The sequence below is a fragment of the Lagenorhynchus albirostris genome, chromosome 2 (genome assembly GCF_949774975.1).
Source record: "Lagenorhynchus albirostris chromosome 2, mLagAlb1.1, whole genome shotgun sequence".
Taxonomy (NCBI): Eukaryota; Metazoa; Chordata; class Mammalia; order Artiodactyla; family Delphinidae; genus Lagenorhynchus; species Lagenorhynchus albirostris.
Window position 1 is genome coordinate 32,316,695 of NC_083096.1, and position 25,657 is coordinate 32,342,351.

Below are 25,657 nucleotides of genomic sequence, written 5' to 3' on the forward strand. Positions count from 1 at the left end.
AGGATGCAAGGGGCACCCAGCACTGGGGTGTATTTCAGTGGGAAGCCAGCAGACCTGGGTTTCAGTGTTGAGTATATGCCATTAGGGACAAGTCAATAAAAAGTGTTAGGTCTCAATTACCCTATCTGTAAAGTGGGTGAATCAGACCTGGCTCCTTACTTTATAGATATTTTGGGAAAATAACTGGGGTCATACTGTTGAAAGCACTTCATATTTTTTTGGAAATTAAAAGGGGTGTGTTTGTGTGGGTGTGGGTGTGGGTGTGTGCAACAGCCTATTAAATTCATTTTATGCTACTATTTCCATTTGGCTCCCAGAAATATGATCCAACAGTTGTTATTAAAAACTTATGAACCCAGCTTTGTGCTAACTGTTGTGAGGTATATGGAGGGATCATATGACACGCTCTCTACCTTTAAAGAATTTACAGTCTAACCAGGTTGCTCAACTAACACATGAAATGATGTATCGTATTGACTGTGGATCCCCCACATATCCTCTTCTGACTTACAAGTAAAGGATGATCTGGTGGTGTGACAATGGAGCCAATAGGTGGACGTGCCTTACTGCAGCTAGCACAGCTGCTTGCCTCTTACCTCTCTCTTTCTATCCTTGGTGGGGTGTGGGGTCTTACAGACCATCCTCACTGCTGCCTTCGCCAATGCTCATGAGTCATGGCCTGATGCCTTGTGACCCGAGGTTGGGGAGATGCTCACCTTTGATGCTGCCCTTCACTTACTGTTCATGTAGTTACCTGTTGCTGATGCCTTCTCATCTGCACCTGCCCACTGCCACTGCTTACAAACGCCATCACAGCCATTGTAGCTACAGCAGCTCCTTTGGGGTGGGCTTTGGGTGGGACACTGAGGATGCTGTTATTCCCAGCCCCCTGTACCCGGCAAGAGAGACCACCTCCCTACCCCTTCTAATCTCTGTATTTGCTCCCATGGCCAGGTAGACTAGAAAAGATGCAAGTTGCTCACACTTCCCCACAGCACAGAGGGCTGTGTCCCATTTGGGGCTCCCCCCAGCCTTCTTGGTGGAGGGAGCTAGTCTGGGATGGGGTTGAGGACCAGTTCTGCTGCGGCATGCTCAGCAGGCAGATTCCAGCTCCAGGTTCTCTGTGCTGGGCCAGCAGATTTAGCTCCTTTCCTTTTTGGAGACTGTCAACAAAGGCTCAGCATAGCTTCTAAGAAGGAATAGATCAGTGTAATTGCTATCATCTTTGAAAAGAAAAAGATGGGCATGCAAATTAAAATAAATATCAATACCAAGTCTCATCCATCAGACTGTCCAAATTACTAAAGTCTGAAGCAGTATTTGGCGTCATGGGGATGTGGGGAAATGGAGGCTCAGGTACAACTGGTGCGAGTGCACATTCGTACAACCCCTTTGGAGAGCAGTTTGACAGAATCTAGTAGAGGTAAATTGTTCATATTTCACGACTTAGCAGTTCCCTCCTGGGCATATATACCAGTAGTTTTTAACTGGTGGTGGTTTTGACCCCCCAGGGAACATTTGGCAAATTTGGAGATATTTTTGAGTTGGACTGGGGAGGGGACAGATGCTAATGGCATCTCGTGGATAGAGGCCAGGGATGCTGCTAAACATCCTACAGGCAGTCCACTCTGTCCCCCCTCCCCTTGCCCCACAAAGAATTATCCAGAACCAAAGGCCAGTAGTGCACTGTTAAGAAATCCTGATGTAAACGCTAGAGAGACTCTCAAATGCAATCTCAAAGAGACAGATAAAAGGATGTTCACTGCATCATTTGTTTCTAACATTACAGTATTGAAAATAATCTAAATGTCCCTCAAAAGGAGAATAGAGAAATAAATTTAGGTGTTTTCAGACAATGGTTAGAATGAATGAACTGGAACCACAAGAATCAATATGGATAAATCTTGAACACACAATGTTCACTGAAAGAAGCAGAGTAATACAGAAAGTGCTACTCTGTAAAGTTTAAAGACACAAACAACTCTCTACTTCCCCTGTGGATGTAATGCAAGTTAGTTATTTTTGTCTCCACCAAATTCCACAGCAAGTACCTGGAGACCTTTACATTCATTCTTTCATACACTAAATGCACCAACTATTGACATTATCTGGCTCAGGATTTTGCATACAGAAAAAATTTGTTGAATGATTGAGCTGTGCTCATAGAGAGACAAGACCATGATTTGCCTTCTCTTCTTGCCTTTCCTCTATGATCTGCCTTTCTGCCTGTCTTTTCATGGCTTAATTTAGGGAGGGTCCCAGAACTTGGATGAGAAAACACTGAATCTTCATTTTTCACACTGCTAAGTGAAATTTAGCATTCCCTTCAATTATGAAGGTAACAAGTCGCTGCAATATTAGCAGCCTGAAGCTTTGTCACCAACTGAAATTACAGATATTTTCATATCACATTACAGTTATTGAAAATACATACATTCATGCTCATTAGCACTTTGAAATGACTGTAGTTATTTAGACTTGTTGCTGGATCTCATTATTTATGACATTAATAAATATTTATATATATATGATCTAAAATATTTATACATTTTGATAACTGTACTTCATTGGTTTCCTTTGGAATCCAATGGATTTTATTTTATACCTTCAAAAACATTTCGAGAAGAGGTCCATAGGCTTTGGCAGGCTGCCAGAGGGGTCCACAAATGTCAAGACTCCCTGGTTACACCATACCTTCTGTTGCTTTGATTATTGGTTAAGTGTCCATTGGGGCTCGGTACTGATCAGAGCCGAATGGGAGAAAGTGGGCATGGATTGCCACCTTTAAAAGTTTCAGAAAAGGCTCTGATGGTGCGAAGTGAGATCTGCCCGCTAGTTGCTGGAAGACAGAACTGTGAGATTGAGCCGGGGCTTTGGAATGTTGGTAAAGTTTTTTGGTACTTGTGTCTGAAATAAGAGAATAAAGGCAGTAGTTGGTTTTACCCCTGCCTACAGCTCCAGCCTCGTTGCTCCTTGCCACTGTGCCCCCAGCCATTTTTGCTGTCTTTCAGTGTCCAGGAAGCTTCCTCCTGCATTAGGAGGTCTATACATGCTGTTATCTCTGCTGGACTCTCCTCCCATCTCTTCATCTAGGTAAGTACACTCTCCCTCCATATCTGATTATCTGCCCCTGTTCCTCCAGACTAGGTCAGGCTCCTTGATAATCCTCATGTAGACCCATCCTCATCTCCTTCACAGCCCTTTCTCAGTTTGTAACTATGTGGTCCTTGGGGTGACTCTTTAGTTCACTGCTTGTCACTGCACCAGATTATAAATCCCCCAATGGCAAGGAAGGCTTGCCGTTATTGTCTGCAGTATCCCCAGTGCCTGACCAAGGGCTTGTGGTAAATATTTATTGATGAAGAGTGAATTTTAATTGGAAAATTCATAAAGGGACTGTGAATGCTAGCAGAATGGATTTAGGTTCACCAAAAATAAAGTCGGATGGCCTCCCCCCCGTTGTGAGACCCCATCTACCACCAAGCAGCCCCCACACTCCTAGCAGTTCTGCATACACCAGTAACACAGAGATCTTCAGGCTAGCACAGTAGAAACAGTATAGCAAAACTGGCAGGCTGGGGAGAGAGATGGCCTGGGGTCAGATCCTGGCCTCGATGCTTTCTTCCTGGGTGACCTCAGCCTCTTCGTGCCTCAGTCTCTCCATCTATATAAAATAGTGAAAATAATAGTACCAAGGGCATAGAATGTTTAGGAATGCTAATGAAGCCACATAAATAAAACACCTAACACATAAGTACTGATCAAACGGTAGCTTAAAGGAAAAGAGACAACTTTTATCCATCAGAGCCTGATGGATAATCCACCCCTGCTACCCTCTTGAGAAGCACTGGATTTAGAAACAGAATTTCACAGAATATATTAGTGAATATCTTCAGTAAATAATATATTCAGCTCAGTAAATATCAGTTGTGGTTATTTCTCTATTAGAAAATAGTGAATTGTCCTAAAAGCACAAGCCTAGCTCTTAAAGGCTTTCAAGAAACGTGCATTGAGGGCTTCCCTGGTGGCGCAGTGGTTGAGAGTCTGCCTACTAGTGCAGGGGACACGGGTTCGAGCCCTGGTCTGGGAAGATCCCACATGCCGTGGAGCAACTGGGCCCGTGAGCCACAAATACTGAGCCTGTGCGTCTGGAGCCTGTGCTCCGCAACAAGAGAGGCCGGGATAGTGAGAGGCCCGCGCACCGCGATGAAGAGTGGCCCCTGCTTGCCACAACTAGAGAAAGCCCTCGCACAGAAACGAAGACCCAACACAGCAAAAATTAATTAATTAATTAATTAACTCCTACCCCCAACATCTTCTTTAAAAAAAGAAAAAAGAAATGTGCATTGAGAAGTTGAATGAAAGAGCAGATGGGCTACTTGAATGCTTATTTTCCTCTTCCAGGCCCAACTTGGCTTTGCAGTACTTGACTGCCCTCAGTTCTACATAGTTGCCACTAGAGGGCAGGCGCGGTTAAGACAACAATACTCTGGACCCACCAGCGCCATGATTACTGGGTAAACAAGGGAGGATGGTTGAAGGAGAAAAATGATAGAATGATTGAAAAAAATAATTTTTTTCTTTATCTCTTGGGGACCAAATGGAAGGAAATATGGAGCTAGTGAGATTAAAGTTAGACTTAAAGAAGAACTTCCAGAGCACAGAGTTTGCTAACTAGAGATTTTATACAGGTGACTTTTTAAAAACCTCTTAGCTATATCTACCCAAGCAGAATAGATGAGAAAGTGGGCTCCTCCAGTCTGAGGCTTATGTGACCCCCCCCTTAAAGTAACCCTTCTGTGTCTGCCTTAATTGACTCCATTCTTGCAGATGCAATTGTAAAATAACTTTATTGGTTGGGTTAGCCACCACTCATGCTTTTCCTGTGATAAGGATCCTTTATAGAGGCATGATGGTGTTCACATGCAGATACTTTCTGAAGAGCCCTGGGGCAAGGGGCAGCCTTGCCCCTCACCTCAGAGCTCCTTTGTTGAAATGAGCTGGTTTGGCTTTTGTGGATTTCAAGGTCTGGAGCCAAGAAGCAGTCCAAGTATTCCCCCCTTCCCTTTTCAGGAAAACGGCTTCAAAGCATACACTGTATCAGGGACACAGTGGCATCTGGGCAAGGAGCAGATTAGGGCTAGCTGTCCTCAAGCAGTCCCTGGCCATGGCTGCCTGGATGGCTCCATCCCAATGGTACCCCAAAGAGCAGGAGGGTTAGGTCCCCAGACAACACTCCTTTCAGAAATGGGAAGAACTAATTGCTCTCCACCCAAGCTGTAAAGCAACAGCCATCTTCAGTAATGAGAGTGTAGCTCAGAGATGTGAAAGCAGAGGGTTTTGTGCTCAGTACAGGCAAGATTTGGCTGCCTGGCCTGGGCTTCACTGACCCAATGAGCGTCTCCAGCCAGAGCTGGTACTATTAACTGTGGCCTTAGGAGAAAACAGTTAATACCACAGCCTCCTCCTTTGGCAAATCCTGGGCTGGTTGGAGTCTGTCTCTCCCATCAGGATATAGACCTTTCTGCTTGCATAAGAGGAGAGGACAAATTACCTCTCTCATGCTTTGAGAACCGCATGGACTCTGCCTTTGAAGATAAAGACCCAAGTAGGGAGCTGCTGGGAATGCAGAGAGTGCTGGCTAAGCATGAAACTACTGCAGCTGCTTCCTCAATTCAGCCAATTCGAGGTGTGTTTGCCTCCATTATGGATGCTGACGATAAGCAGAATCTGGCCTGTCCTCTTTTTTTTTTTTTTTTTCAGTCAAGCCCAAACTAGTCTCCAGCTGAGTCCATGGCCTTTCCTCTTTTGAAGTCTGATCCACCTTCAAAGAATTGCTTAGCTGCTAAAATATAGCCCTATACATTTAGCTAAGCCTGAGGTTGCTTTTCTCCTCCCACATCAAGCCAAGAACATGGTCATCATACTGGTGACCTCTGGTGTAGAGGTGACTCTTGGTGTCCTTCCAACCTCAGACGCGAGTGTGAGTTCTCTGCACAGGCACTGGGCAGATGAGCACATGCCTTGGGGTCTCCTGCCTCTGCCCAAGGCAGAGAAGACGCGTCTGTGGGGCCATGTTGAGTGGATGAGGTGGACTTAGGAGAAGGCAGTTGGCCAAAGAGGTATATACTGAGAAGCAGCGAGTGGGAGCCCAGAGTAACTGCACAACTAGCCCAGTACATGGCAGAGCTGTCAAGCGCTGCTCACAGACAGAATCAGTGATTGTTTAAAAAGTAAGGTTATGTACTATTGCTCAAGCAAATTTTAGGGTTCACGGCACCATATCGTTGTGAAGAAGGGGTAATGAGATTTCTGGGGTTGGGACTTCAGGGACAGAAGTCCCTGAAGAAGTCTGCCACCACTTCTGTCCTGGAAAGGAGAGTTTCATGTCCCTCAGAAGAAGGCTGCCTGTCCCCTGATTCCACCTGAACTTGCCTACAGGGTAGAAAACTGTAGAGGGAGCCCATGGACTTCTGTCACATGGTCTGTCCCAGACCTTCCAGCAAAAGCCAAACCAAACCATCAAGCCAAATGCAGAGGGGCACGGGGGCTCTGGCCCCGCACCCAGTGCGTGGGCCACTCAGATCTCGATGAGGCTGGCGACGCGCAGGCAGAGGGGTGCGTCGGGCGGCATGGCGCTGCGCTTGATCTCGTTCCCGTCCAGGCGCAGCACCTGCAGCTTGGAGAAATTCATGACGTCCACCACGGTGCAGAAGCTGCTGATGGAGAACTCTGTGGGAACAAGAGGGGTGGGGGGTGGGTCGGAGAAGCCCAGATCAGGGACCTGGGTCCGCAGTGAGGCCAGACCTCCTCTGTGAAGCTTCTAATGTGAGAGGTGGAACTCGGCTGGGTGGGGCAGGCACTTTCCAGGATCGGAGTCATACTTGCACCAATTAGTGGGCAGAACCAGAGACAGAGTGGGGTCTCTGCCTGCATAGCTCCACCTCATACCCATCCCTCTCTGTAGACCCTGGAATGTCCTTCCAGCCAGGCCTTGATCTTTTCCCATCTTTAGGCAGCAGGTGGCAGCAGAAAGCAGTCAAAGACGAACCCTAGCAGCTTTGATTGCTTTTGGAGAGGAGGGTGTTTCCGAATTGCTTTAAGAAGGAAGACTGGGGAAATGCAGGGACTTAAATCTGGACTATTTCCTAACACTTTGCAGATAGAGCAAGTGGCAGAAAATTAAAGAGAGAAAATCTAGACTGAGAGACAAGTGTCTCTGAATGCAGAGCTTTGAGGGCGTTGTCCGTGTACATTCTGAGTAAGGCCAAAGGAGTGAGCAAGGCCCTGAGGTCTAAGGAGATGGAAACTGATAGATAAACAGGGCTGCTATGGAGCTCAAAAGTCCAATAAATAACTCTCTTGCATCCCACATTTAATATGATACGGTTTACCCTCCTTTTTTGTAATCTCAAAAGAAGTACCCTTTTTTGAAGATTTTCCCTCAAAACCATGCAGTCCTAATTGATACAGTAGTTCTGTTTGATTTAAATACAAATCCTTCTGCTACTATTCACCTTGTTCTCCCTCTGGTTGTCCTCTTGGACAGATCAGCCACCTCTGTCTCTGGCCTGCTGGGTCAGGAACTTGAAGGATAAAAACCAAGAACTCAGCTAAAACTCCAGCAAGGACAGCCAGAGTCACCACTGAGAAGCTGCTGAAGCCCCTAGAGGCTGCCTTCAACACGGTGTGTGAGAGCATCAGGAAGGTGGCTCATGTCAAAGGGGCTTTGGGTGAGGTTACCTGTCGGGTCTCCGTAGGCTGTAACACTTAGGCAGACCCAGAGCTGGGCTTGCTTTTGCCTCAACCAGAGGCATTCCTCTGCTTGCCACAGTGGTCAGGAGCTGTGTGTCAGCCTGGAGCTGGGCAGGAGGAATGGGAGGAAGGCTTTCCTAACTCTCTTCCTAGAGGTGACCTTCGAGGGCATTGTGGATGGAGAGATTATGGGTATGAACGTGAAGGTTGCAAGGAAGACAATATGGAGAGCTTAGATAGATGAAGAAATTGTTTTTTAAATTAGCGCTAGCAATTGTTTTCAGTCTCTGTCAAGACTGACAGAGAGGAGATGGGCTGAGGCTGCAGCCAGTTAACTTGTACTGCAAATGTAAGATAGAAAACCCAGCCCCAAAGAATAATGAGAACAGGAAATACCCTTCTTTGGAGAGCACTCGGTGTGGGGTGGGGGTGGAGACCTGGAATGCTTTTGGATGTTTCCTTTCTGGTCCCAGGGAATAGATCAAGTGGCCTCCAGGTGGACAGGTTGGGGGCAGAGCCAAGGCCAGGGACCAGGTCTATGGTGTCTGTGTGGAACAGGTGGAGTGAGTTGGGCTGGGGAGAAGTAAAGTGGCCCAGCTTAAATATCACCTCCAACCCTGTCGGCAGACTGCACTTAGAGGTTCCACCATAGATTCTCTACACCATCCTGGGGCCTTCAGACTGCCTGCCAAAGTCCTGGATCCCAACTGTTGAGCACTGAGGGGCTGCTCAGCACACAGCATGTATAGATTCGACCCACAGGCTGAGCACCGTGAGCCCCCCTGTTTATCTTCCCTGAGCTCATGAATAGGACGGGGCTTCTGCTTGGAGACTCTGGAGGACACTTTCCATCCCGGATTAAATTCTGACAAAAGTCTTTCCAGGGGTTTCCCTGGTGGCGCAGTGGTCGAGAGTCCGCCTGCCGATGCAGGGGACAAGGGTTCGTGCCCCGGTCCGGGAAGATCCCACATGCCGCGGAGCGGCTGGGCCCGTGAGCCATGGCTGCTGAGCCTGCACGTCCGGAGCCTGTGCTCCGCAACGGGACAGGCCGCAACAGTGAGAGGCCCGCGTACCACAAAAAAAAAAAAAAAAGTCTTTCCAAATTCCTCCTGGTATACCCGCCCTGCCCCCTGGATCTCAGAGCTGCTGAATAACATTCTGAGCTGTGTTTCCTGCTCTTGCCAGGCTGGAAAAACTGAGGGAGATGCTAATGGAAGAAGGAAGGGGGAGGGAGAGGGCCGGGCCTAATTCCACTGCACACCCTTCAGCTCCTGTCCTTTTAGCTCCCCTCTAAGAGGGTTGCTTCAATATCCCACCTTCACCACCCACCCCTGCTCTGGGTCCCTGACCAGCTGTGCAGGGAGACCTCCTTCACATTGGCCCAGGCGAGGGCCTGAGCTTGGAGAACTGTCTTTCCTGCTGTTGGTCTGAATCAGAGAGATACTCCTTCTAATCTCAGCTAGAGAAGCCTGGCTTTCAGTCCTTTGCTGTTGATGGTAGAGGCTATGCTACAAGATCTGGATGACCTAAAGAGATTGCCTTTCTTTCTCTGTGTCTCAGTTTCCCCATCTTTGCGATGAAAAAAATAGAACAGAACAAAACTGTACCTGGCAATTTCAAAGTGGCAATAGAAGAAAAGTTTATAATATAGTTACCGTGTATCGCTTTTTCAATGATGTGCCAGGCGAACCAAGCACTTTACATGTATTCATCCACTAATTAAGAAAAATAAGGAGTTGGTGTTATTTTGCCAAAAGAAGACTAAAAGGGAGATATCCAGACAAAGGGGCTTTGGCTTGAATTGCACAAGAAGGGATTTGGGGTAGGCACTGGACATTTTTAGGTTTGACTTAAGGGAGAAATTTCTTGCAAGACCTTGAGACACTCGACTAAAGTGATTTTATCTTTGGCAGAGCTTTTGGAAGGGGTGAACCACCTTGTATTTGAGCGGCAGATGTGGTTCTGCAAGAAGACAGGGTGACAAGATGCTGCAATGGAGACTTCCCCACCCCAAGTTTCACTGATTGTACAGTCAGGCAATAACTAGCGGCTTCTCTCCCGTGACAGCTGCTCTTTGCTGTCACATTTTCAGGGTCAAACTCTGATAAAGCACTGTATACAATATGACGTTTCTGTTGTGACGATCCTCCTGTATTTAGAGTGGGTGGCAGATAAGTAGTGGTGACTTCTGGGTGGGATGATGAACAGCTACAAGCAAATGTCAAACCCTTTGCAGCATGCAACATCTTGGAGACCAGAGAACCCTGCCTTGGGAATAGGAAGACCCGCACCCCCACACCCCCACTCCCCAAAGAAAGAGAGACTTTAAATACAAAACAGTTTGCCCTATACATGATGGTGTCTTGCACTTCCAACTAGAGAACCAGGGACCTCTTCACCTTGCCCGCCTCACAGTCAACCTCAGAGGGCTGTCTAGCTTGTTAACATCTTGCCAAAAGACTGATCTGTTCCCTGAGCACAGGGAGAGAAAGTATTGATGGGAGAGGTTGTAGACTCAGTCCCTATCCATGCTTTGATGGTGCTGTTTGCTCTCAGCAGGCTCTACTTTAGAGCCCGTTGCCAATGGTCATTAATGAGTCCTTCATTCCCCAGGGAGAGGGGTACTTTGCTGCAGAGGAAGAGAGGTTAAAATCTGGCTCTGTACCTTCCAGCTGGATTAAGATATCAGAGGCCCTGGGGTAATGTAAGCACATTGTGAACACAAGATCCTGAGAGGGAGCTGAAAATCAACTAGATAATCCAATCTGAAATGAAGATTTTAGTTCTTGGAGACAGAGAGGCAGCACTTTAGGCCTTTTCTGGGAAGCACTTGGAAAACAAGAAGCCCTTGTCCTTGTCCACCGCCCCAGGGTTTGGCGGTGGTCAGGCTCATGTTACCCTAGGGGGCCTCTGCCCTGCCACCAGGGGCTCCTTGTACTCCAGGGAGAACCAGCCAGAGCAAGTGCCGCATTCAGCTCTGAGAGGCTACAAATTCTTGTCCACCAGTTGTTATGTTTAAAAAGCAAATAAACATCCAGACACAAGACCAGGCTGTCGAGGCATGAGTAGATCAGGTGGAAACAGAGAGCTCATCCTCTTCAGGGTCAGTGAGAAAGTGCAGATACCACGGTTTCTTAACAGCACACTTTCCTCCTGAGACGGACCGGACCGTAGAAGTTCAACTTAAATCCCCCTGTCTATGAACTGCCACCTCCCCAACCTCTCCCAATGCCTCTCTCACTGCTTAACACATGACACAGGAATTTCCTGGCTGCCCCCTCCAGGTGGCCTGTTAAATGACTGGTCCCTTTGTTTGTGGCAATTGCATTTCTCAGAAGGGCCCAGTCCTGTGTTCCTCAAGCCCATGCCCGCTTATCTCTCAAGACCTAGATTGAGACTTACCTCTTCTGGGAAGTCTTCTTCCGTACCAACCCACTCTCCCACTGACTTTTCCTAGCACTGCTGTGTAGTATAAGAGTATGCCACTATGTACCATTTTGTACAGGGATATGGCAGGGTTTTCAGCTTACTTCATTGGTACTCTTTGGTTCCCCTACTTCTATTTCTTCTGTATTGCCCCCAGCACTCAGAATTGGGTCTTTCCAATGCAGCAGACAGCCCTCCCCATTCCCCTTTGCCAAAGTCTCACCATTGATCCTATTGCCTTGGAGGTAAAGGTTCTCCAGGTTGGTGTTCACTGGGGGGATCTTCTGCAGCTGGTTGTAGGAGAGGTCGAGCTCAAGGAGGCTGCTGGAATTGAAGGTGTTAGAGGCCAGGCCACTGTTGGTGAGACTGTTGTGGGACAGCCGCACATAGAGCAGCTTGGGCGACCCCCGGAAGTAGCTGTCAGGGACCGAGTAGACATTGTTGTGCTCTAGGTACAGCTGCTCAAGGGCTGAGGGCAGTCCATCAGGCACCTTCCGAAGGTGGTTGTAACTCAGGTCCAGCAAGATCAGTGACCGGAGGCCTTTCACCGAACTGCCCACTTCCTGGATCTCGTTGTGTTGGAGGTACAAGGCCGTGAGGTTCTCCAGCCCCTCCAGCGCGTTGTTGGGGACCCTCGAGATCTGGTTGTGCTCGAGATGGAGCTCCCTCAGGGATCGAGGCAGTGGGCCAGGCATCCGGGTCAGGTTGTTGTGGTCCATGTACAGCCTCTCCAGGTGCTTCAGCTTGGAGAAGACCTTCTTGCCCACCTTATCACTGGTGATCTGGTTGCCATGGAGAGCAATCCAGAGCAGCCCAGTGGCGTTGTCGAAAACGCCCTCCTGGATGGAAGAGATCTGATTGTTCTGGAAGTAGACGTATTTCATGCGGGAGGGGACGAAGGGTAGGTACTTGAGGTTGCGGTTGTCACAGTACATGGCTGTGGGGAAGTTGGGGGGGCAGTCGCACTCCTGGGGGCAGTCGCGGGGCTCTGGTGGGGGTGGAGAGCCGTAGGCATAGGCTGGACCTTCCTCTCCCCCATAGGGGTAAGGGTCATAGGGCTCATAAGGGTAAGGGTCATAGGGGTCATAGTAGGTGGACTGCTGGTTGCTGCGGAGGTAGTGGAACCACCAGTGGGAGTCTTCCTCATATTGGGCCTGGGAAAGGGAGCAGAGCCCTGCCAGCAGCAGGAGGGAAGCCCACTGCATGTTGTCTCTCTGCAAGAAGGGAGAGAGAACAGAGTAAGCAGGCGTGAGTGAGACTCTAGGGAGGCAGGGAGGCAGAGCAGGTGAGCCTTAGTCTTTGAGCTACGCAGACCTGACTTCAGCAGCAAACAGCTGTGAGCAGTAGCCTTGCTCTCACTTCCTCTGGGCCTCCTCCCAGTGCCGCCCCTGCACACTTGGTCCAGCAGAAACGTGGCTGTCTGCGGGGAGCTAGGTGCATTTTCCTCTGGTCATAGAGTCGCAGAAACATAGCCTTTGAGATTAAAAGGAGCTTGAATGGAGGTGCTGCATTTTTTTTGGAGGGCAGGCCCATAGGAACCTCTAGCAACCTGAAGGTACTGTTGGGGGAGCTAGAAAGGCCACAGCAATTCCCATGGGAGTGGTAGTGGTGGTGGGTGCTCTTTAGGCCTGAATTCACATCCAGTTTGGACTCCCCAGGACATAATGTTTCCCAAGAGTCCAAGGAAAAAGCCCTCTGGCTCTTTCCATATCTCTGGGAAACAGCCAGAAGTGGCTTGAGATCTCGAAGGGGAAGATCTGAACTACTTGGGAAGGCAGAGGGTTTCTGTTTTGAGTCTGTGGGGAGTGCTGTGGTCCCCCTGCAGCCACCACAAGGCCTGGGCTCGTGGTACCAGCACCTGTAACAGTCTGCTGGGGAGGAAACTCTCTGGTTGGCAGTCTGTGGCTACACATGCAACTTGGCCGGCACAGGGTCTTCATGTAACAGTTACAGATTCCCTCCAGACTGGGCCCACTGCCACCCAGGTGTGGCACTTGTCTTCTAGAGTGGGTACTGAGTGCATGCAAGTCTTCCTGCACTTGTCCATTAAAGTGTTACTACTTCTCCCGCTCCACCATGGACATTATGCAAGAGCCAAATGGGACCAAGAGAATGAATGAGGAACATCAAACAATGGAACAGGAATTGAAGCCTCTTGAGTATGCCCAAGGGAACATGCCTTTAGAATGGGATTCTGGCATCCTTCTCTCCCATCCCAAGCCACCTCTGGATTACCAGTCTCCATATCTCGGCCCCCACATTTCCTGGCAGCCCATTGCCTTCGAGCTTGTTATGCTAGCGAGATGAGAGCAGGGTAGGTTTAGAGAGAAGTGTGGGTTTGGTGTCACCTGAGAGGGAAGCTGAAGGAGTGGAAGATGAGGGGTCATGGGGTGGCATATCAGACTGGATGTCTTACTCTGAATACCTATAGCCAAAGCACTGCATAACCCCTGTGAGCAATGGGTCCCTTCCAGAGGGGTGATTGTCACCCTTGGACAGAAGACCTTAGAACCTTTCTCGGTCTGGGAATAGGCACGTATACCATTCACATTGCTATTGGCCCTTGGCTGGGGTTGGCACCCGTGGACAGGAGAAAGAAAGGAGTCTAAAAGCCAACATCAAATCCAATGAACCGATGAGAAGGACCCTAATAGTGACAATCTAGTCACCTTCTGACCACCGTCTCTGTCAGACCTCTCTGTCCCCTGAAAGCAATTCCCTTAGGCCCACTTTATTCTATTAGCCTCTGGGTTGCAGAGGCGAGGCCCCTGGGTCGCAGAGGCGAGGCCCCGGGCTCATCCTCAGGCAGCCTCAGACAAAGAGCCCACAGTGTTTCTGAGGGGCCAACCCAGCCACCCACTGCCTGGGCATGCTGGCTGGGCCTTGGCACTGGCCAGGGGAAGACGGCCGGAATGGCCCATTACCAGCAGCACATTTTTCCATGCTCAGCTCTGGGCTGCTGCAGGATCACAGTGGCTGTCTGGAGGCTGGCACAGTGAGCCTCTGTCTCCATTTCTCCTTCCAGACTAGGCACCGTGGCAGACAAGAGCCATCTTCCTCTTCGAGACCCAGCCTTCCAGGGCTGTGCATCCTGCCCACTTGAGTCTCCTTTGGAGTCATGACGGCTAAAAGGGTTTGGTGGTACCTTATTCCTCTCTTTACCCTACCCCCATCTCTTAGCAATGTTGCTCCAGGGTTTATACTCTTAAATCCTCACCCACCCCACCCCCAATGATAGAGACCCTCCTGTGCTCAGAGCTTTGTAAGGTGGAGAGTTTCTAGGACTGGCACTCTCTGAGTTGGGGGGAGCTTACTCAGGAGTTACTGCCGTTCTTTCATTTCTCCATTCTAGAGAACCATTTCTCCCTTCTGTCAGAGTCCAGGAGGTCAAGCCAGAGCTATTCCCTAACCTGAATTGGATCCCCATTTCACAGCTCCTTGGACCTGGTCAAGTCTCAATATTTCTGTGTATTCTTTCCCTTTCACCCCAGCAACACACAAGCACGTGTGTGCATGCACACGCACGCACACACACACTACACAAAACTCCCTCTCCGCTCTCATAACAGAATTTAGTTACCACAACCCTTCTGAAGAGAGACTGCAGGGACACAGGGCTAGGATGGTGGGCTTTCTGAGCAGTAGTGGGGCAGAGCTGGCTATGCTAGATACCTGGCCCTTCACTTTTTCATGCCTGAGAATTGGATGTCCCCCAACAACAGAAAGAAACTGTAGGACAAAGGTAGCATGTTGGAAACCCTTCCTTCTACTCCCCTTTCCCGGCTCCAGCATCCTGGGACACAGCCCAGATGGGAGAAGGACGAATGACTCCTTCCGCCCGGCCCTTGCCCTGCTCCCCAGCCTCTTTGCTGTTGTCCCTTTGTGGAACTACCAGGGACAAAACCTGAAGTAAAATGACTGACTTACCTCGAGTTGAAACTTTCAGAGAATGACCACGTCTCTCTGTCTGACCTCCTTGGTTGGAGAGCGTGTGAGAGGGAGAGGAGTGAGGGTGTCTACTGAGAGTGTGTGTGTCTGTGCCAGGCCAGGGCCCGCCCCCACATTCCTAATCAAATGTTGTGAAGAGAGGGGTTGAGGAGCCCGGATCCTGGCTTTTTCGGCTCTGCTGCAGGGGCGGAGCTCACACTCAACCGCGCAAAATCCTGCTGTCTGCCTGACTCTATAAAAACCACCTTCTTTCCACTCATCTGCCCTAAAGCATTGGCAGCTCAGGGTCTCTTTCTGCTGAATGAGTTAGTGGCGCCCTCGAAGTTATTTGTACAGTCTCTTACGTAGCGCCTGGATTTCTCATTAAACCCACAAGGGCAGATGCAGGGATGGGGAGGGCCAGGATTTGGGAAGAGGCATCTTAACTCTTTCAGCAACCCACGGGTCCCACGGGAGAGCGAGGGCTCACCCTTCTGGGCTCCGGCGCCCTCTACGGGCAGGTGGTTAGGCTAATGGACTAAGGGAGAGGACACAGGACAGCTGGCTCTGGCTCCAGTTCCATCCCTGACCAGTGTAGACCTGTCTGGGCTGTAGGGTTTCTCTCTCGCCACTGTGATAAAAGGGAAGAAAGGGACTCTCACATTTGTTGATCACTTACTGTTCACTAGCCTCATGCACTTTCGCCTGTCTCATGATGATCTTAGGGTTAGCAACAAGTACCTTGTTGAGTTGTAGCAAGGACTCTGTGAGGTAATTTGTGTGAGGCCCCCGGCCCAGAGATGATTGCTGTTGTGGCCATTTTACAGATGTAGAGACCCTGAGCAAGGGGAAGATGAGGTCGGAGAAGTAGGCAGGAGCTAGACCATGAAGGGACTTTTAGGCCATGGCATGGATTTAACTTTTATTCTGAATGTTTAAGCAGAGGAAGTGAAAAGATCTGACCTACATTTTTAAAAGCACATGGGAGAGACTGCTGTGTGGCAAAAAGCAGGAAAGTGTGGAAGCAGGAGTTCTAGCCCGCCTTTGTTGAGAGATAATGGCAGATTGGGCTAGTGCAATGGAAGAGGGAGCAATGTATCTTTAGACAAGGAGTCTTGAAAATGGACCAGATAGGGAGTTAGAGGAAGTCAAGGACGAGTCCTTGATTTTGAGTTTGAGCAACTGGTTGGGTGGTAGCACCATTTCCTGACATTAGAAAGATGGGGAGGGACAGAGTCTAAGTTAGAGATGCCAGTTAGGCATTCCAGTGGAGATGCGTGCAGGCAGTTAGATAGATGAGTCTGAACTGGAAGTTCAGGGACTAGAAGAATTTGGATTACTTAGAATCTCAGTAGCTTAGATGAACCCATGCATCCTGAATGCTCTTTCCTCAACTAACTGCCTCATGCTAACATCCAAGAAACACCCCTTTAAATTGTTTTAAATTGTGGTAACTGACTCATAACTTAAACTTTACTATCTTAACAAATTTTAAGTGCGCAGTTCAGAAGTGTTAAGTATTGCTGTACAGCCAGTCTCTAGAACTTTTTCATCTTTCAAAACTGAAACTTCATATTCATTAAACAAAAATGCCCCATTTCACCCTCCCTCAGCCCCTGGCAACCACCAGAGTAGAAAGAACGACTTTCCACCTCTATGAATTTGACCACTCTGCATGACCCATATAAATGGAATCATACAGTCTTTGTCTTTTTGTGACTGGCTTATTTTACTTAGAATAATGTTCTCAGAGTTCATCCATGTTGTAGTGTGTGTCAGAATTTCCTTCCTTTTAAAGGCTGAGTAATTACTGTATGCATATACCACATTTTGTTTATCCATTTATCTGTCAATGGACATTTGAGTTGCTTACACTTCTTAGCTATTGTGAATAATGCCGCTGTGAACATGGGTGTACAAATATCTCTTTGAGATCCTGCTTTTAATTATATTGGTTATATGTTCAGAAGTGGAATTGTTGGATCATATGGTAATCTATTTTTAACTTCTTTGAGGAACTGCCATATTGTTTTTCATAGTGGATACACCATTTTACATATCCACCAACAATGCACAAGGGTGTGAATTTGAATCGCTCCTTATTTTTTAAAAGTACCAATTGAGAAAGCCTCAGGTTTGAATTTGAAGAATTTAGAATTTGAATTTTAAAGAATGGCACTTTTGGTTGCTCCAATAAGGTTGAGCTGTTGACATAATATGAAAGGTCCTTATTAGGGACCCAGTCTCCTCAGGAATTTCAAAGAGTTTTTAAAAAGATTAAATATAATGAATGGACCTCTGCTGACTACCTACTATAAACTAGATGGTTTACGTATGTTATCTCATTAATAATCACAGTAGATATTTTGTGTTGGAAATAGGGGATCACAGATATAAAGTGATTGGATAGTGGTAAAATAAGGATTTGAACCTTGACCTGCATGACTCCAAAGACCTTTCTCACAACACAAGGCCAGAGGACTGGTGGAGTGTAGGGGGTAATGACCACCCTGCTGTCAGGGCTGAACTCAATTAATATGGAGTGCAGCTAATTACAGTGGCCCAATCTGCTTGAATTTGGGGACAGGGGATTGTAAAGATGAGAGGGGGCTGGGATACAGGATTTCTCTTCCTGACCCCACACATATTTCATTTCAATTTAATGCATATGAGCATTTACTCTGGGCCTGGCATGCTCTTAAGTGTTCGGGACACAAAGAAGGTTTTGATAGAGTACCTGCTCAAAATAAAGCAGATGTATAAGCAGCAAACTCTGATCTCATGACGGAGGCAGAGTGGCCTTAATGTGAAGATGGTTATAAAGAATGCACAGATGGGCTTACTTGGTGGCGCAGTGGTTGAGAGTCCGCCTGCCGATGCAGGGGACACAGATTCGTGCCCCGGTCCGCGAAGATCCCACATGCCGTGGAGCGGCTGGGTCCGTGAGCCATGGCCACTGAGCCTGCGCGTCCGGAGCCTGTTGCTCCGCAGCGGGAGAGGCCACAACAGTGAGAGGCCCGCGTGCCGCAAAAAAAAAAATTGCACAGATAACTTTCCCATCATTTTTGAGTCTAGAAAGCAGTCACTTTTCAATGGAAAACACTAGTTCTGGCAACTGGGCCTGAGAGACACTCCTTAGCTGGATCTAGATAGCCTGGACAAATACACCCATTAGGTACAGATGTTAATTTTTTTAAATTCCAGCATACCGAATAATACTTCACTTAGTAACAATGAAAGTCAGCAGAGTCTGGGGGCCAAACGTTGATTGGGATTCTTTCCAACTAAGATCTACCAAAAAACACAGTATCCCCATGTGGATTTGCACTAGGTCTTTAGTCACCTATTCTGTTTCAAGGTAGACTTGGGAGGAAGAAAAGAGGGAGGGGATGATTGAGATCAGGTCAGGAGGAAGAGTTTCAGGGAATCATTCACTGTTCAAAAATTCCTTTGTCAATGGATTCTAACCTCCATTTTGACTACTGCCTCTCTGTTTCCCTGGTTCCTGGATCTAGGCCCTCAGAGCTTGATTTCAATATAGGAAACCAAGTAGGGGATCCTGACGTCTCTCAGATTGCCAAAGGAATCCGCATGTGAAGAAAGTTCATTTGGGACACTGGTGCTTTCTGGGAGGTGTCAAGCCAGCACTACCCAGTTACTAGACTGCAAGCAAACTAAGGAAAGAGGCTATGTTATTCATTTCTGTAGCCCCTATCCCCAGCTGGGCATATAGTGCTTGGTGCTTAGTAGGTAATTGGTAAAGTATTATAAAGTGAACTGTATTTTTGGTTCCCTACAGAGTCTGCCTGTCTTCAGAACCCAATGTTTGGTAGAACAGCCACCATCAACCAGGACAGGAAAACCCTTAGGCCTTCAGGCCAGTTAGACTTTCCAGGGGTTCATGTCATTGCTATTTCCTTCCCACCCAGAAAAGTACAGGTTAAGCCACAGCCACTAGGCAAAGCTGATTCCCTTTGATGTTTGGACCCACCCTGTCTGGAAGAGCCAAAGTGCCTTCTGACTCAAATTCCTACCAGCAAAGAGAGTTATGCACCTGTGGCCGCCAAACCCTTCCACTTCAACCTTCACAGAACCCAAAAGCCACTGTTTTTATAAAACAGCCTCTGATCCCAAACAACCGAGGGATGAGGGGTAAGCCTGAAATCCACCCAAACAAAATTATTGAGTTGGATATAAAGAGGTCAGTAGAAAGATGATCATGGTGGTACAATCCAGGCCCTGCTGCTTGCCCATCCTGAAAACTCTTGATGCCAGAGAGGGACTGTTTACTAGTCTGAGGTTTTGATGGGAAGTCCTGGCTATACTGGCACTCAACAGTGGTATCTCAGAGTTTCCAAGGGAGATGTTTCCCCTTATTCCCTTGGCACTGAGTGGTCATTAGAAGTCCTCACCATGGATAGTCTCCTCTCTCCAGAGGATGAAACAAAGATGTTGGAGCTGGGAGAATGGCTTGTTTTCTTTCAAATGCAATAGGAGAATAAGAACTTGGAACCTCAAGTTCCAAGTTCTGGGAAATGCATTGAGGGCTTCAGAATTTCCTTTTAATAAGCTCTTTAAAAATAAGACAGAGAACAACCTTTCTTTTTTAATGGATAGTATCTCTTATTTTTACTGTATATTTACTGCATGCTTGCTATTATTAACATGATGAGGACATACATGACGGATTCCAGAAGATCACCTTCTGGAAAATATGAGTGTATCTGAGTCAGGAAAGGGAGGTTGTTGGTTCAGGGAGCGATACCTAAATGAGGATGGAGGCAGAGGAGACAACCTGAAATTTGAAACCTGGAGGGTTTGGTCATTCAGTGACTCAGTATGTGACATCCCTCTATGTTCTGCAAATGAGCTAATGGTTCCCCTCAGACTGTGCTTGGGGCTGTTGGAGAGAACAGGTGTAGGATAGACCAGTAAGAAACACTTGTAAGAAAACACTTGTAAGAAAAAACAGAAATGGGGGTTAGCAGGCCCAAAGGGTCTAGGAGTCTGACAATACAGCCCTCCATTTAGGAGGACAGGTACCCAGGATGCTGGTACCTGTCACGGATGTTACCTGGCTGTAGGTGAGACCAGGTCTGGATATTCGCTCTAAAATACCACGTACCATTTCTGAATTCTCACCACAACCCTATGAGATAGGTATTTTCATATCTTACTTTTACAGATGAGGAAACCAAAGTTCAGAAAGGCTAATTAATTTGTTCAAGGTCGTATAGCAATTAAAAGCAGCAGGGCTTGGATTCTAAACTTAAGTCTGTCCACCCCTAGAGTCTGAGTTCCTAACCAGTATGCTTTATAGAATCTCCAGAGTAAAGGAAAAAGCATGGGTTGGGAACACAGATATATGTTCACATTCCAGCTCTACCACTTACTAAAGTAGTCTCTGTGACTTTGGGCTAATTGCTTAAACATCAGTGAGACAACGTTCTCATTTGTAGAATGGGAGCAATAACCTTAACCTCATGAGATGTTGGGAGGACTAAATGACATAAAGGACATAGACTCCTAGTAGGGAGGCGGCCACACGTGGACCTTCAATAAATGGTAGCATCCTCTGGTTATTTTAGTAGATTGTCAGCTCCCTGAGGAACGAGGCAATGTCGTTGTGCCTCCCACTAGTACAATGCTTGGCCAAGTGCCTGGCACGTATTAGCCCTTTTCTAAGCATTATGAATAAATGAAAGGTGAAGAAGCTGGATTTTACTAAAGGGTAGTAAACATACTTTGGTAACTTAAACCAATCAGAGAGAAGCTAGCCAAGGGTAGAGTTGGGACTTTCAGGGCTAGAATTATTGAACTGCCCCAAGGAAGGGCAAGAAAGATGACTATAAGGTCAGTGTAGAACCCTCCACAGACAAATGTACAAATATCTTTGGGGGACAGATAGGGAAATATCTTACTTATCTTGGGGGTCATGGAAAGGTCAGGATTCAAGAGCCATGTACAGAGCAGCCCACAAGAGGAGATGCCTCAGCTCCTTCCCAGACAGGAGTGTAAGAATCAGGTTTGGGTTGGGGAGAGAATACCACCTAACTGGTAGCACCACTCTGAATACCCTCAGGCTGAGGAGAGTGGTTAACTCCTACCTGGAGATGGATGAGGCTGAGTCCTCAAAGCAAGAATTAGGAACAGGTCCCATGAGCCCATCCAAAGGTCTGTGGACTTGGATCTAGTTCAGTTAGGTCTGCAAAGACCAGGAATAATGATCCTTAGTACCATGTGAGATATCTAGAACTCTAGTTCTTTCTGTGGTCCCTGAAATAAAACAATAGTTTAAAAATTAAATAAAAAACAAATAAGAAAAATTCCTTAAAAACAAAAAGAGGAAGGGCAATATATTGTCATTGTCTTGGAAAGGACAGGGATTTTGAGTCAGGCAGAATGGCTTTGAATCCCAGAATCTAGAGCATGCCCCTTAATTTCCTTGGTTTCCTTAATTTCCTTGGTTCTCCTTCAGGTTCCTTATCTGTAGCATGAGGATGTTAACACCTAGCTCTTTGGGTGGTTTTAAAACAATTGTAAGTATCTAGCACAGCACCTGGCACATGGGAGACATTTAGAAAATGTCATTTCCTTTCCTCACCTTGCGTGTTTGTCCAGGAACTCGTTAAAAATAGGACCTTATATCCTAATCTATGGGAAGGTCAGAGGGAAGACAATTTTAGTAGGACTGTAGCTGGTGACAGCCTGGAAAGAAAACAGACTAAATACCTGACACTTGTAAGAAAAAACAGAAATGGGGGTTAGCAGGCCCAAAGGGTCTAGGAGTCTGACAATACAGCCCTCCATTTAGGAGGAGTGGTTCTCAGCCCCGGCTGCACATGGGAGCCACTGGGGTGGCTTTGGAACACACCCGGGCCCAGGCCCCACTCCAGACAAATGGAATAGAATTTCTGCAGTTGGAGCCTGACATCTTTTTGTGGACTGATTGATGATTTTAGTGTGAAACCAGGTTTGAGAGTGCTATCCGGAGGCAGGGGGATGATCATGATGACTTCTAAGATAGAGGTCATCCTAACATCTAGCTCCAAAAAGAAGGGCTTTTCAAACTTTTATTTATGAAGTACCCAGAAAAGGAGAGAATGAATGTGATCAAGGAACATAATCCAAAGCAGCTCATTCAAACTGAAATCTCACATTTGATGTAAAAAAATCATCTGAATTTTGAATTTTGTTCCATAAAGCATTCATGTTTATTTCAATAGAAATTACCCCTCCTCCTCCCAAAAAAAATCTCCTTTAGTAAAAATGGTGCCCCAGATATGCCATGCTTCTCCAGGGCATCATGCATCCCAGGAATCCCCAACTGAACAGCATAATTTTAGGTCATTGAGCTCCTCGGCCACTGGAGGGACAGCTGGGCGGGGGGTTGCCCCTGTGCATGATGCTGGCTGTGGGGTCACCCAGAGCAGGAACTGACAGGCGCAGCTCCCTATGTCTGTTGCTGTAGCCTGAGGAGGGGGCACTGTTACTTCTTCCACAACTTTCTTGCTAGAGAAACTGCCCGATGGCTCCTAGCCAGGCAGCTTGGTAAAGCTTTGTGAAGAAATAGATTCCTTTCCCAATCCTCCTGAGGCTGTATTTCTAAGGGAATTTACAAGAATAGAAATTGTTTTCATCTTCAGTCAAGAGATACAGAAAGCTTCACTCTCTCCCCACTTCCTCCCACTTTTTAGATCCCCAACTGCTTTAAGAAACACATCCTTATGGGAGAATTTGCTCTCTCCTCTACCTCCCTACCAGCAGCCAGCCTCACAAAAAGTACTTGAACTTCACCTGCCCTGAGGCATTTCTGTCTGGCCTGCTACTTTCCTTTGGACCTGCCCCTCTCTCCAAATCCATTGCCCCCTCCTCCTCCAGCCCCCCATTTCATAAATTTCAACAAAACAACATCTTCCAGGAGCAAACATGTTCTGGTTTGAGGGGATAAGTGGGATGTGGGGTGTAGGATTAGAAGGAGCTGCCTTCTTTCCAGAGAACTAGAAGAAGGAAGCAGAGGGAATTAACGTTTTTTAAGGCTAAGTCCTCATACATCATTTCATTTAAACGTCATAAAACGCTGGAACACAGCTACAATTATCTCCATTTAACACATGAGAAAAACTGAGGCTCGAAGAGGTGAACTAAGATTTAAACACAAGCATATGGTGTGTATAGTATGTATGAATGAATGAACAGATAAATGAGTGAATGGATAGAGTAAACTAGGAAACAAAATTAGGATTCTTTTGACTGCACCACCTGCCCAAGGGTCGCCAGGAGTCCCAACTGTCAGTGATCCCCCTCAGGGAAATATACTGAAGGCCACTGTCCCTGGCTTCTCACAGGCAGTGCTAACTCCTTATTGTCTGTGTTTCTCCTGCTGCTGCGGCTCCCAGCCTCCCATTGTCGGCCCAGGGCAGCAGCAGAGGCGCTCAGCATTTGCCCTGGGACCTGTATTGCAAGCTGTACTGTCTAAGTGAATCTTCTGTGCCCACCTGGGAAAGTTAGTTGGAAGGAAGTTCTCCCAGAAAGCCCCAATTCCAGAAGATCTGCTCCTGGGGTCTCCACCACGGAGTCCAGGACTGTGAGAAGCCACCTGACCTGCCGCAGAACACCCACCTTCCGTGTCTCTCTTTCTTCCAGAGCCAGGTTTCCATGAGAACCAAGCCTGAAGGGGACAGAAGGCCAGGTGTTCTCTGACTCTTTCTTTCTTTCTTTTTCTGTGTTCTGGCCTAGTTCTCTTTGACTCTGGCCCTGGTTTGTACTGACACTGCTGAAGGAACATCTCCTCGGACTCTGCACCCATGCCTAGGGCATCGTGGGTATTCAGTCAAGGTTTGATGAAGTGCACTGAGTGGACAGCTGCCAGACATACCATCTTGTCTCAACAGGAGGGAAGAGAGCCCGGACAGGACAAGAAATGGAGGAGAGGAGGGAGACACTGGGGAAGGGAGGAGGGGCCCTGAGTTAGGGAGGCCCTGGTCTTTAGTTGGCTGCTGTGGGTTTGCTGGAGGAGAGGAGTTAGTGTCACCGATTAGTGGGATTTGACATGAACAAGTGCTGTTATTTGGAAGGGAATGAAGAATTGACAGGTTAGTAGCTGAAGAGATGTTCTTGCCTAGTCACACTTTTGTTCTTAGAGACCTGTGTCTGCAGCCCAGGGCTGGGAGCCCCATGGAAGCTCTGAGCTGTGTCGCTATATCATCAGGAGGCATTTTAAGTGAGTGAAAAAAGTGACTGGGGTTCAGGCACAAAGCTGATGCTTTAATTAACGTCCTCTCCTCTGCTGTGTGAGGCCCTCTCCTGATTTAACGCAGCAGGAGGGATGGGAAGAGAGCACCAGCTGGTTATAGGTAAAGGAAAGTCAGATTTTGTTGTTTCTTTTTTTCTTTTTCTTTTCTTTGGCTGGATGCCTCTCCAACTACAGAGGACCACCTCCTGACAAACCTCCTCCCTTCTGCATTATTCATCCTCTTGCTTCTTATGCATATGAGTGCCTGTGTGTGTACACGTGCACGAGCACTGGGGAGGGCGATAGGTGTGCACAGTTTGCCTGGTTGTGCCGGTTCCCTACCTCATGCAGACTGTTGTCTGTGCCCCGGGCTGCCAGCAGCATCTCCTAAAGCCCAGTACCCCCCAGGCCTGGGGGAAATGCAAGGAAACAGCAAGGAGCCATTACCTAAGACCTCTGGCTTCTGGCAGTTGAGTGGGCTTGGCCACCAGGCAGAAGGAACCTTGAGTGCTGCTGGCAGGGTCTCTGGCAGCTCATGTAGTAACTGTGGCTCCAACCCGTCAACCAGGGCAAAGGAGCCCAGAGGCATGAACTCACTTCCACTTTAAGCTCTGGGATTCAGAGAGGTCACCTGGCCCCATTCATCTGGGGTCATTAGGGATGTGGCCTCAGGGGCAGCAAGGCAGCTCCTCTAGAGGTTGGTGACCAGGCGCCTGCTAGAACCCAGCATCCTCTGGGGCTTAGAGCAGGTGACGGATGGAGGAGAGCTGGGGCCCCTCTTGCTTGGCAGTCTAAGAAAGCAGTCTTCCTGGTGAGCTTACAGCACCCAAGATTGTTCTCTCCTCACCTCACACATACTGTCCTGTCCACCCAGCCCTACTGGGATCTTCATGCAAAGTAATAAACCCAGGCCTAATGGCCCTAACAGCAGAAGAAGCCTGGGTACCAACCCGGAGCGCCCAGAGCAGCAACAATTTGGCCACACTCCTTCCCCCTGGTACACATCCAGCCCTACAGGCTTTGGGTCCCTCCTGGCCCCTGCCTCTCCAGGGACCCTCCCCGAGGAAAGCAGTACCCTTTAAGTGCTTGGAGATCAGTGCGGGAGGCGCCAGGGGAGTGTGTGTGTCATTCACTAGCTAAAAGCAAATCGTGCCTTCGCACTTGGCCGCAAGTGCCCGCAGCCTCCCGCTTGCTATTGTCTCTGGAGCCTGCCCTGCATTTCTGTGAGCCTTCTGTGGGCACCGCTATGTGGGAAGACACTCAATGAGAATAGGAACTCATTGGATTTGCTGACAATTCCCTACTACCTGAGAT

The 25,657-nt window shown here is 47.9% G+C and overlaps 1 protein-coding gene and 1 long non-coding RNA gene across 2 annotated transcripts in view; one reads left to right on the forward strand and one right to left on the reverse strand.

The window, feature by feature from the left end:
• Nucleotides 1–25,657, forward strand: part of LOC132508662 (uncharacterized) — a 93,334-nt gene that overhangs the window by 1,616 nt on the left and 66,061 nt on the right. The window contains exons 2-3 of the long non-coding RNA XR_009536734.1: nucleotides 3,012–3,093; nucleotides 14,207–14,322. This is a non-coding gene — a long non-coding RNA (uncharacterized LOC132508662). The remainder of the gene's footprint in view (nucleotides 1–3,011; nucleotides 3,094–14,206; nucleotides 14,323–25,657) is intronic.
• Nucleotides 4,832–15,219, reverse strand: FMOD (fibromodulin). The gene is made up of 3 exons (XM_060128993.1): nucleotides 15,109–15,219; nucleotides 11,405–12,395; nucleotides 4,832–6,732 (listed from the first exon to the last, which is right to left on the reverse strand). The coding sequence occupies exons 2-3, from the start codon at nucleotides 12,384–12,386 to the stop codon at nucleotides 6,581–6,583; spliced, it is 1,134 nt and encodes a 377-aa protein (XP_059984976.1). The 5' UTR covers nucleotides 12,387–12,395; nucleotides 15,109–15,219; the 3' UTR covers nucleotides 4,832–6,580.

What these genes read in the sequence shown, in the direction of transcription:
- FMOD (XM_060128993.1), bottom strand. Translation starts at nt 12,386, where the DNA reads ATGCAGTGGGCTTCCCTCCTGCTGCTGGCAGGGCTCTGCTCCCTTTCC. An exon ending in CCAAGGCAATAGGATCAATG is followed by an intron (nt 6,733 to 11,404) that starts GTGAGACTTTGG and finishes TTGTTCCCACAG; the next exon opens with AGTTCTCCATCAGCAGCTTC.